General features: G+C 37.2%; 1 protein-coding gene across 4 annotated transcripts in view; it reads left to right on the top strand.

Annotated features, from left to right (window-relative positions):
* Window positions 1-13,472, top strand: part of SRPX2 (sushi repeat containing protein X-linked 2) — a 473,560-nt gene that overhangs the window by 254,354 nt on the left and 205,734 nt on the right. For all 4 annotated transcript variants that reach the window (XM_044057516.1, XM_044057515.1, XM_044057517.1 and 1 more), the window contains one exon: window positions 6,798-6,919. In XM_044057516.1, coding sequence (XP_043913451.1) covers window positions 6,798-6,919 — 122 coding nt within the window. The remainder of the gene's footprint in view (window positions 1-6,797; window positions 6,920-13,472) is intronic.

Below are 13,472 nucleotides of genomic sequence, written 5' to 3'. Positions count from 1 at the left end.
ATGTTTATTACTAAACCTGTCTCTTCCATCTCCTTTCCTGGCTGTCTAAAGTGTTGGTGCTCTGTAGCCATCGCAGTCTCCCTCTGCTCTTGGAGCTTTCTCATTTAGGGAGAGGGCCTTTTAATAAAAAAAATGTCTGTTTGATTGCATGTGTGTTTCTGACTGCTCGGCCTCTATAGAAGCCGATGCAACAATCCTCAGTCACACAACTCTCTCATCGGAGAGATTATTAGCACTGGCTCTATTAATCACTTGTACTGACTGTGTGGACTCAGTGGGCTCGATTTGCATACTTGTAATGTCATTAGCATTAGTAGCCAATGTATTTGGTGCTTCTATCACAACATTAGACCCTGGTACCTCCCTCATTGCTTCTATCGGTTGTTCAACCCTTCTGTTCATTTCCTGATCTACAGGCTGTGAATCAGTAGCATTTATGCTCCTGGGCCAGGAAAAAATGCCCCTTTTTCAAAATCATTGTTGTCTCTCTGCAATTTCCAGATTTTAGTTGCCTGTAGCCTCTTCTCATACGACAAAATATTATCACAAAGTACATCAAGTTTCTCTCCTATTACATCTTCTGAATAGTTGTCAAGTATCTCATTCTGCAAGTTATTTATTTCTTCTTGCAGCTCTTTTTCTTGTGGCAGAAATAATTTAATAAGGAGCTGCATATATTGTGCACCAAGTCCAAGATTCAAGAGTTGCCAGTCTTTAAGTAGCCCTGGATAAGTCTGTCTGTAGCTAGGCATAGTGAGCACCCTGAGACCTCTCAGTACAACTTTGTGCTACAAGGAAGCCTCAAAGTGAAAACGCTGCCAATGTAAGTGCTTATATTTGTATAGTTTATTCTCCAATGCCCGGTACTTCTCATGGAAGTTTGCATATACATTCTCATGCTGTATCTCTGGAACAGAGTGAGATAGAATTCCATTCTGCAGCAAAGGATTAATGCTAATGTTCAAAACATTAGCCCAGTGGCATGTAATGTTGAGAGAACCATTCTTACTTGATGAAGGATTATATGGAAGTTCAACTTGGATGTTAGCAACATCCCCTTCTGCCATGTCCAAGTACAAACCAGCAAAATAGGAATAAATGAAAAAGAAAACAGCTTACACTTGCAGCTTAACCAACAACAGCAAACCAGTGGAAAAATAAATAAGAAACAGTCTTAGTTACTCACAGCAGGAAAAAGAAAAATAACAAAATTTGTTATGTTAGTGCTTTCATGGTATTCACCACTTCATCAGACATATATTCTGTTAAAAAACAGAAGCATTTTAAAACCATATCAATTAATGACATCACAAATCAAGTAACAAATTAAAGACACATTATCAAGCACTTAAAACATTTTTAAAAACTATCTTAAAAATAACAGTTTAGTGTTTCATCATACTTTAATGCTTCAAAGGTCTATCTTTCAAGAAGGGTTTTAGGGAGACTTTGGCATTCAGTCCCGGAGGTCTGTCTGCCTGAAGTTTAATTATCCAATTTTGCTCTGCCACTTCAGTTTTGTTTTTAATGTCGGCTCCCCTTATACCTTCAGCTAACACTTCTAATACAAAGAAACTAAAGCTGTGATTCATTCCTTCTTTTAAAACATGTTGTGCCAAAGCACTAGTTTCTTTTGTGTTCCATACATCCCTGTAGTGCTCAAGCATCCTGTCTTTCAGCATACGACTGGTTTTACCAATGTAGTATGCATAACATATCTTACAGAAACTGAAATAAACCACATTTTTTGTCCTACAATCAGTGTAAAAAGTAAAGTCAATGTTAAAGTGCAATATAGGATGTTGATAAGATTCACCAGTATATACATATTTACATGAACTAAAATTTCTGTATTTATGTGTACCATTTCTTTCTGAAGGAATTCCTTGGTTTTTATTTAAATTATAGCAAAGATTCCTTTTAAGGGATGTGTTTTCTTAAATGAAAAGCACAGTGTTTCACTATCACATTTTCAAATTCATCTACAGTTCTTAAGTCTCCCTGAGGCTGTTTCTTATTTATTTTTATTTTGTGCCATATTAAGAATTCATGAACCTCATCAAATCCACAGTCTTTGGCTGTATTCTTCAGCTCAATATCATAAGCATTTGCATTCTATAAAGGACCTTGCATTCTTGTAAATAATATATGAAGAATAAAAAGTGAATTATTCATTATTTTCTCTCTAAAAGCTGTTGTTTTATCTTTCTCCTTTTCAAGGAAAGCAAAAGAGTTCAACACATACAAAGCTTCTTTCCCAGTGATATGTAGCAGCACAGTACACTGTACCTTTTCAGGCTCCTTAGCTTAAGAGCGCACAGTGAGGAATACAGCATGTTCACAGGGACAAAGCATGCAGTTTTTGCTGCCAAAATTCCATGCAGTAACAAAATTCCATGGGGTGTAGTTAAACCATTATTCTGATTCAGAATTATATTTCTGTATTTCCAAACATATAAACATTTGAAAACATATACATTTCTTCACTTCTATGAATATATTTCTCCAGTTCTGTAAAATTCTTTCACTTTCACACAAGGCAGTGTTTAGATGGCCATTTAATAAGACAGAGACATCATGGAGGTGGTCTAGCTTTACTGAGCTCTATATTCAAACTGAAACATATGTAGAAGTAATGTATACCTTGTGACATGTGGATCACAGCAGATAGCTCATTAGTATTCTAGTTATATACACCATATCTAATCAGATACCTGTAAGAAGACTGATTTCTTTCCAACAATTTTGAGGTTCCAGATAACTATCAGATAATGCACCATACCAACCATCAGATTATATCGCAATCAACTGTGCCTTTTTCTCCCTATCACCAGGGTGAGTCTCAACTGAGAAGAGTTGTCACTGAGGTAGCGATCAGAGATGGTTCTTATATTTTTTAGCCTTAACACTTCTGTAAGCCCAGTCATCTACACAGGATTGGTGTGCAATGGGGCTTTACAATGAACACTGTACCTCCTTGTGATGTAATCTGTTGGTCTCATTTCTCCCTTGTAGACAAATAACCTCCATGTGATCCCTATGATGCTGTGCATACTATGATATTCTGCTAGCTATAATGCTATGCATATAATAATGTGCATTCCATGATGCTGTGTATATCATAATGTTCTACCCATAATACTCTGCTTCTCATAATGCTGCTTATACATACATACTGTTTTACCCATGAAGCTGTGCATACCATAATACTGTGCTACCCATGATGATGTACATACCATAATACTGTACTATTTATTCTTTGCTGTTTGTGATTATGCAGAATGTGGTAACATTCTACCCATGATGTTGTGTAAATAAAAATACTGTACTGTACATTTTGTGCTGTCCATGATACTGTGCAGAATGTGGTACTGTACTACCAATACAGCTGTACATACAGTAGTTATAAAATGTTTACAAACCCATGTTAAATTGCCAGGTTTTTGTGATATAAAAAATGTGACCACAATAAATTTCAAAAATTTTCCCACCTTTAATGTGACCTATAACCTGTACAATTCAATTGAAAAACAAACAAATCTGTTAGGGTAAAAAATATAAAAAATAAAAAATGTACAATAAGCTGGTTGCATAAGTGTGCACACCCTTAAACTAATACTTTGTTGAAGAAACCTTTGATTTAATTACAGCATTCAGTCTTCTTGTGTACACACCTGCCATCAATTAAAGAGACTCTGATTAACCTCAAATAACGTTCAGCTATCCTAGTAGGATTTCTTGACATGTACTGAAGTTGCCTGCTACAACAAAAGCCATGGTTCGTAGAGAGCTTACAAAGCATCAAAGGGCTCTCATTGTTGAAAGGCATCAGTCAAGAGAAGGGTACATAAAAATTTCCACAGCACTGGATATATTATGCAACACAGTGAAGACAGTCATCAAAAAGTGAAGAAAATATGAGACAACAGTGATGTTGCAAAGAACTACACATCCCTCCAAAATTGATGAAAAGACATGATGAAAACTGGTCAGGTAGGCTGCCATGCGACCTACAGCAACACTGAAGGAGCTGCAAGAATTTCTGATAAGTACTGGTTGTGTACTACATGTGACAACAATCTCCTGTATTCACCATATGTCTGGGCTATGGGGTAGACTTGCAAGACGGAAGCCTTTTCTTACACAGAAAAACATTCAGGTCTGGCTAAAATTTGCAAAACAAAACATCAAGTCTCCCAAAAGCATGTGGGAAAATGTGTTATGGTCTGATGATACCAAGGTTGAATTTTTTGCGCACAATTCCAAAAGGTACTTTTGGAGCAAAACAACACTTTGCATCACCAAAAGAACACCATCACCACGGTGAAGCACGGTGGTGGCAGTATCATGTTTTGGGGTTGCTTTTCTTCATGGTGGAGTTAGCATAAATGTAAAGTATGCTACAGTGGGAAATGTGGGTAAGGCAGGGGACTGGATTGAGCAGCAGTGAAGTGAGGGCAAGTAAAGTGAGTCATGACCCTCATGACCCAAATACACAGCCAGAAACAATCAGTGAAAAAGGTGAATACTACAAATAAGGGTCTTTGTATGGCTAATGCTGATGAGAAAGAAAGGATATTAAAAGCAGAAATCATTATATAGTGAAAAGACAACTAAATGTATTATACTAGTAAAGTTACCTTTTACTTTGTGTTTCCCCAAAATGCGAGGTTTATACTGGCAATGTAAAGAGATAGTTTAAGTCAGATGCATAAAAGTAGGGAAATGGGGTTGCCTCCAGCTGAGTTGACAGTGTTATTTCAAAAACACTAGACCTATTATAAAATATTAGCATAAAAACTATCATCTGATCTGAATCAGTTTACAGCATGTGGAAATGGAGTAACTGTCTATTTACAGACAGAATTAAATGAAAGTTGGTAAGACATTTTAGGGATGGAGGATTGCTACTGAAATGTTAAATGGGAATTGAGTGGTACCATAACTGCAGACTGTTGGTTTATAAGTTATGTGTATTACAGTGAATGGGGACATGCTTATATGTGTATATTTCTATAGTTATGTGTGTATGCCTTTAAGAGACTATGAAATAGGTATAGCAGTGGTAGAAAACAGTTTTTATAAATGTATTCGCATAGGAGGCTGTATAATTGGGGGTGGTAGGAAACCAAAGTGGGCAATAACGCCCACATCAGAAAGGGGGTAATGAGCATGGGTGTGTTCACTATGAAGAAGACAAAAGCTGTGAGATTTTGCATAAAGATCTACTTAAGATATTTCTTCTGCCTTTAAAATTTGTTTAAAAATGGAAAAAGTCTCCCTTTGCAAAAACACTGCATTAGAACAGAGTAGTGTTGCAGCTCTGTAGCCTTAAGTAGGTTGCTACTTGGTGTAGCCATTTATGTTATAACAGTATTAGTATCTTAATTTACTTGGGGGTGGGCATGGATTTGTTCAAAAGGGAATGTGAAAGGAATTTGAAGATGAGAAATTCTGGAAGTATGCATGCAGGACTGTGTACCTGTACTTAACACTACAGTGCAGTACATTAAACTTAATTTGTTGCAAGTGATTGCTGTAGGGCACTTATTCCAAGTTTCTCTAAATAAATGTCTTCTCGCATATGATGTCAACATGCACTGACACTATTGAGGTATCTGGTCAGCTAGGATATCAGTGGTATGTGATATTCAATCATTCTACCTATTTTCTAGATGTGCACAAACGTTCTCCCTTCTAGATGGGGAGAACTAGTGTTGGCAAGTGGGTCCATATTACACCATATAAAATTCAGTTCAGCGAACAGCATTTTCAGTGCACTTACATTGAACATGCCATTCATTGAACTGTTGATATTGAGATCGTGGTACAGTGAAGACTAGAAAATTTGCCCTTTCCTCACGGTAGTGCAATCTTGGAGTTGGTATATATAATTAGTGGGGGAGGGGCACAGCCCCCCCACAAGAGCAGAATTCAATGAATGGCATTTCATATGAAATTCCATTCGTTGAAGTGGGTTTTCACTGATGTGGTATAGACCCTGGGCAAGCCAATATCAATAAACCATGCAATGAAAAAGAGAGTTAACAGTGTGTTTGTTACTGTAAGTTAATCAATAAACTGAGTAGATGAATTTTGCTCTAAGAGCTGCTGTTTTGTCTTTCTCCTCTTCAAGGAAAGTAAAATATTAAATATCTTCAATGCTTCTTTCCTAGTGATGTAGGAATGTAGCACAGTGTACCGTTTTAGGATTCTTGGCTAAACAGCTCATGTTGAGGAAGTCGCATTGTTTTTAACTTTTGCTTAGTTTACAGATTCCTGTTTCTCAGTCTGCCTTTAATTGCATTTTCTGTTTTGTACTAGGTGGAAATACACTCACAGCTCTGCACTATCTACATTTGTTGTATTCTGAAGGTCCTTGCATTATGACATTATTTTCTGTCTCAATCCACTCTTTCAATACTAACAGTTCTTTTACAATATGCTGTCCCTGTAGTGAGGAAATAACTCATTGAATTCAGCTTTCCTGTATGCACTTCTGTACTAAAGTATAGTCTCTGTGAATGGTTGTCTGCCTGTGTCAGCCATTGCAAAAAAATATTCCTAGGCTCAATATAAACACTAACAAACATGTTTTCTCATTAGAGTCCCACCAAATCATAACATTTTGACACTTTATACAATGCTTGTATGTGCAACAGACTCAACATGCAATATGTAAACATATATACTTATAGAGATAGCTATATAAATAGTGTGTGTGTGTGTGTGTATTTATGTGCATTTTTTATATTGTTTAGATTTATGACTAATATAGTCCCATTGTATTTATCCAGTGCAATCCTAAAAGGCCCTGAACCAGGCTCTGAACTTCCAGAGGGTGAACATATTATTCGGTACATCGCTTATGATGCAGCACGAAATAAAGCTTTCTGCAAGTTTATTGTCAAGGTCCAAGGTAAGAGGATTAAATATATTAATATGTAAAACCAGATGAGATTCCACTGTATGAACCTAATATGCATTACACCAGATAGAAAATTTAACGTATGCATACATTTCTCATCTGCATTGGAGCTGTTTTGTTTAATCCCATTACTAGGGAATCTCCCAAAACAATTACACGCTTATACTACTCAGCTACCCATTTCTGTTGTCCTACAGTCCATCTCTCATAAAGGAAGAGAAACTACAAAATAAGAGACAAAAAGACCTGAAGGATAAGAACCATGTTTCCTGTTGATTGAACAGCAGATCTCTCCTTGGCCTCTGATGCTGCAAAGGTGTCAGTCACATTAGTGTTCTCTGATGCATTATACAAAGTTCATATGCATCACCTGCATACTGCTGCCACTTGTGTCTTCCCTAAATGTTTTGTTGCACAAACATGGGTGTATATATATATATATATATATATATATATATATATATATATACACACACACACACACACACACACACACACACACACACACACACACACACACAAAATACTCCTTTGTGCACACACACACATGCACGCACGCATGCAGTCACACACACACACACACACACACACACACACACACACACACACACACACAAACATTCTTTTGTGCACACAAGCACACACACACAACATTCCTCTGTGCACACATAAACACATACATACACTCCCAACACTCTGCTGTGCACACACATAAACACACCCACACACACACACAATACTCCACTGTGCACACACATACATACACATACACACACTCACACACACACACACACACACACACACACACACACACACACACAGAAATACAACAGATTCTGCCTTGTAGGCTGCAGGACATTTCCCTGTGGGGACAGTTGGTTGGGGACACGTGGCTAAACTGTACTGCAGTTCAGTTGCAGAAACACATGACTGAGACAGATTCACTATTGTCACAGAAAAGCATGCAGGATCATGCCCATAGCTAGAATAATAAAGTGTGAGGGAAGAAATGGAAAGCTTGGAACCTGTATGATTGGAATCTCTCACAGATGAGTAATCAGATACAGACCTGGCACTGCTAGTTAAAGTGTGTTACTAGGACAGTTTAGTGTACATCTCCCTCAGCTTTGCACCATGCTGCAACAAGAGCATCATTTGACAGATATCTAGTGGAGAATCCTTGTTCAGGAAGATGCCTTTTACTTGTGTAGGAATGCAATTGATTTTAGAGAGAATCACTTAAATGCTCAACACCTATCACTTCTCCCAACACATTAGTACAGACAGTACCTGTGGAACACTGCATTTTATCCATCACTGACATGCCTATGAGGCATGCTACTGTTATTGTCTGCAATAGTATCTTGGTTATTACAGCTGTTGGTATGGTCCCGTGTACTTCCCTGTGTCCACAGTGAATTTGTTGTAGCCATCCATCTCTGCAGCTGAATTGCAGTTCAACCAAGTGTCTTCAGCCAGATGCCCCTTCAGGGAAATACCCCACAGCCTACAAACCCAAATCCAGTTTAAGCAGATGTACCATCATAACCATGAGATATTACCAACTTTAGTATCCACTGTGCATCTTGCCTTTTATAAGTACTTGAAAGAAACAGCTGTGATTTATTGTATTTGATTCGGTTTCCACAGTCTCCCATTTTAGATCTTTCATAAGTGTCTAAGAGTTATTTCCAGTGCTTCCCTTACTTAAAATTAAACAAACTTGACAAACTAGACTTCTAGGTGTATCTGGGAGACTGCCTGATTATATTCAATTGCATTAAATAATTTGGATGAGATTAAACAGGACTGCTTGGCTGCTGCTTAGTCAAGTGTTTTTAAACAGCATTTAAAATGCTAATCAGTTCACCCTGTAGACACCTTACACTGCCCTACTCTATGTAGACAGTGATTGAGGTGTGACATTTAGTTGAAGCCAGTATTGTGACTGTGTTACTGTCTATGAATTCTAGATAGCTTGCTGGGGTGCATTAACAGTAGCCTAGAACAGAAAGAAGCAGTGTTATAGTCAGTTATGCTGCTGTGATACAAATGGTCTGATTACATTGTCCTAAATTATAAACCATTGTTTTATAAATCATTATTTTATAACAACAGAGGAGGATGTTTGTATCATGTGGTCATATTCTGCCAGTACAAATAACTCACTTACTTATTATAATTTTATTTCAGTTTTACTGGTTTGATTCAATTGTAATAAAGAGGATATGAAAGAAATCCTTTTAGTTATTGTGAAGACTGGTAGAGGAGGGTGAAGGCTGCCAGCCTAGCCAGATAGAATTGTGCAGATAATTCTATCATTTGTAAATATGAATGTAAACTACAGGCTTGTTGTCTTAAATGTAAAGAATATTTTTTTTTTCTAATTTGAATGTGATCTTTGTATTTCTGCTGGAGCTTTTCTTCCCGGGTCTCTACTGAAAATGGACATGTATCCAGTTAGACTAGCCCGGTCAACAAATGTAAAATAAATAAATAAATAAATAAATGTTACATGTGGAACTGGAAATAAATGCGACAACAGTGCACTCTACTGCCCAAAGTAAAGCCAGTGGTGACCCTTTGAAGTGGACACTGGTGCCAAAAAGTCTAGATGAAGAAATTCTTTCTACTATTTTAACCAAGAGTTAAATTGCTAGATTTAAACATGCAAATGTATTTTTATTGCTCTGGTTCCTGACCAGCTGCAAGATAACAAAAGGGAGATGTTAAGAATGTAAATACAGTAAATGTGTAGCCTGGGAACACCAGGAAAGTGTAAAAAGATGGTGTAATGTTTATCAGAACTGTAATAGCAATTTAAACAGAGAGAATCAGAAGGCATTAAGCATTTTTGTCATGAACATCCAACTCACAGCACTGCCTGTTTTCTTATGTAAGTTATCTTAGACTTGTGTTTTCTTTTAGAGAGGTAGAAATTAGAAAGTTTAGACTAACTGTTTTTCTGTGATGTCAGAACTGTATTAGTGAATTATTTTAAGTATTTCTGTGTGATCTCTGAACTCTTGACTAGCACTGACTGTGTAGTAGGAAGTATTGTCTTGTGGTTTTAATTATTTATTATTAAATATTTTAAAACCTTTTAACTGTGGCTTGTTTGTGTAGAGACAATTTAAACTCTTAAGAGTACTTGCATGCCTTTGATAAAACTGTACAAGGCCACTCTAATAGCTTTAGCCCTGGGCTATACTACAATTGGATAATAATATTGCGCAGTAATAATTGGGCACCCTTTTAAGGGCCTTTGAGTAGCTGATAAATACTAACTGGGTAGTGGCAGGATTACTACCTTATAGTCTGGGTAAAAGGGGAACAGCTGGAGAACCTGTGCCAGCCTTCCCCAGGAATGTCTGTGTGGTTGTATAAACTTATCTCAAAGTGTGTGTGTCAGCTACTTGAGCAGGGACACGAAGCACTGGTTGGACAGAGAGGGTGCCAGAGATTTTAGCTTGCCCAGCTAGGCTGAGATCTGGACCCTATAGCTGTACCAGTGGGGAGTCTTATTGGGGACCTGGAGAGCAAGGGAGCGACCAGCCCCAGACTGACTGTGATCTTTGTGTGCTCTTAAGGAAAATTGCACTTTACTGTGTGTGTTTGTTATCCTTTCCTCATATATGAGACGTCGTCTCTGGTGTTAGTGGTGAGGATTGAGGCTCCTTGATTGCTGGGCCAGAGCACGGGCGTCACAGTTATATTCACATAAGTTTTACTGCTAATTATTTAGCTGCACTGGTCTACTGACAGTAATTTACAAGTAAATGGAAAATCTAGATAATTTCTGCCTGGAAGAGAAAGTGCAACAAAAGCCATTTAAAGCAGTTCACTGGATGTGTCATATGCAATATCACCAAAGAGTTGCATGGGAAATTACTGCACAAAACATGATTGCTGACACTCCAGTAAGAAAAATATATCAAGGATTCCTTGCAAAACAGAGACCATAGGGAACATTTCTTAACCAGCAAAAGTACTCATGGATTATACAATCTAACACATTCCAGTAATATAATTCCTAATTATACTAATGAAATAGTTACTGCTGGCTTCAATGACCCCAAGTAACAGTGGGGTGGTATTTTTCTTATTACAAAAAGTGAGGTAGTAATCAACTAAAGAACATCATTCAAGAGGTCTAGGAAAGAAATTTAGTAATTCACATGGTGCTAGAATTGTGTAACACTAATACAAATTCTAACAGTCTATTGGGTAATGTGCATACTGAAAATTAACTATTAAATGATAAGAGACAGGACTGGTTGAACTGCAGGTGATACCAAAAGGATAAGCAAGAAAATGCAGAAGATATTGTCAGGGATAAGAGAAGAATCACCATGAAAAGAAGTGTAATTAATCCACTGAAAGAATGAAACACGATTCCGCCATTAAAAGAATCGAGAGCAAATAGGCAATACAAGAAAATAGCAAATGAGTTCTATCCAGTAATTCTATATTTAAACACCTACCAAAACAATTTGCCAACATTAATAAAGACTTCATCACAGTGACATCATATCAGGTGATAGTTTTCAGGATATCATTGGGGAAGTAACGGAGCTATAAAACAGACTGTTACTGATGGATAATTATCTACACTGAAGTAAATGATCTTAAAAGAAAATATATATTTGATTTTTTAAATAAAAGTGCTTAGTAGGATTATATAAAACATTAGCAAAATATCAGAATGATATCAGCTTCTGTAAAACACTTCCTTCTCCAGTGCTGGCTCCGTATCTATTAAATAAGGCAGTGATTTAGAAGTGTGGGCTGCATAGATGGTGTTAGTAGGAATGTGGGCTCTGGGCCCTCAGAAAGAAATGGGTTCATTAGTTGCTACCAGGCATGAGATCAAAGTGTCCACTGAAGAGCTTAGTTAGCTCAGCTTCCCAAATCCCACCGCATCAGCTGGTTAAGTGATTTGCTCATGTTCATATAGTGAGCAAATGGAGGCTGAGAGATTAAAACCCTGGACTACAGAAAGCAGCTCCTTAACATCTCATAGTTTTAATGCTCTGCACCTATTGCCAAAAATAGTAGCAAGAAATAACTGTTTCTCACAACATAGCTTACAACTATCTCTTTGGAGTAAAATTTTACTATAATGCCCCTAAGGATGTAATAACATCTTTGTTTACACATATTTGACATGACAGCTATGGAAGCCTGTATTCTGCTTAGTACTGATTTTATTTTATTTTATTTTTTTCACTGACATATAATTACTGGGAAAGTCCAACTGGGTAGGAGCCCATTTTCACCAGAAGCCCAGGAAGAAAAGCTCCAAGGTAATACAAAACACTTTAAAACAATAATTTTACAGTCTTTAAAAATAAAACAAAAAATTAAAGTTTAAATAATTATTCAAATTAGACATAATATGAAAACATTGGTTAAGAAATGTAACTATCAAATTATTAATTTCATAATTTAATAACATTTAAATTATTAATAAAACTATTTAACCAATAAGTTAGTGAAGTCTGTTTGTTACTTAAGCAATCGCAAAACCTGGCATTGTTGTAGAAATATAAAAAAGCTTCAAAGCTGAGGAAAATGCTCTGAATATAAAAGGTTAGACTGACAGTCATAAGTGTAAACAAGAAAAATTAGTTGGGGGCATGTAAAATTTCAGTAAGCAGATGTTCTTAACTAAGAAAATAGCCTCACTTAAAGCTCCTGAGCTACCAAGAGAGGCTAGAAGCTATATCTCTTTCTCTAATATCTTGTAGACTCTTGAAGGCCAATGTGTGTCTCTCTGCCACACCATTAGACACCCTATTGTCCTTGGCTTCCTATATCTCCAAAGTCTAGTAGCTTAGCATAAATCTTCACCAACAGATAAAAAGAATGCAATAGAGAGTTGGATTCATTACTCAGTGCCTGCCCCTCCTTCACCATTTCTGGAATAAGCTGCCCATGCAAGTTAAACAGTGCATTATCATCCTTCAAACTGAACTTGGATGACTGGATGTGTACTCCCAGATTTACCCCTTGGCTAACTAACTTAGCCCTACTACAGAAAATGGGGGTACAACTTGAAGGCTAGTACTGACAAGGCACTGATGGTTGCAATACAATATTGCCTCAAAACTCCTATGAGTTCCATAAATCATATGAATCTATATGTATCTCTGTGCCGTTTTTATCCCCACAATGTGAACAGGCCAATATAGTCTCCTATACAAGGGTGGCAGATGAACTGACCTTGGTCAGCACAGACCAGTAAGTTCTATTCTGGGGAAAAAGATTTGAATGATTATTGTCAGATTTTTTATTATTTCTTCTTTCAACAAAAATAGAAGTTATGTTCTTACCATAACGTTCCATGTTAGTTGTCTTCTTCTCGCCTTCTTCTTGCTGGATGGGTTCGGAGCCGACCTCGGCTCCGACTCGGCCACTCTAAAAGCTGGAGAGTTGGTTCCACCGGCTCGAGGCTCCCCTTATATCCCACAATGCTAGGAGTGAGTTACCTCAGATCTCGTTTGTAAGCTAGGCCCAGATTATATCAGTAGCAGAATAACTA

Source organism: Protopterus annectens, chromosome 15.part0, assembly GCF_019279795.1.
Source record: "Protopterus annectens isolate FY-2018-M chromosome 15.part0, PAN1.0, whole genome shotgun sequence".
Classification (NCBI taxonomy): domain Eukaryota; kingdom Metazoa; phylum Chordata; order Ceratodontiformes; family Protopteridae; genus Protopterus; species Protopterus annectens.
Note: the sequence above shows the minus strand (reverse complement) of the source record. Positions and strands in the feature narration are given on the sequence as shown.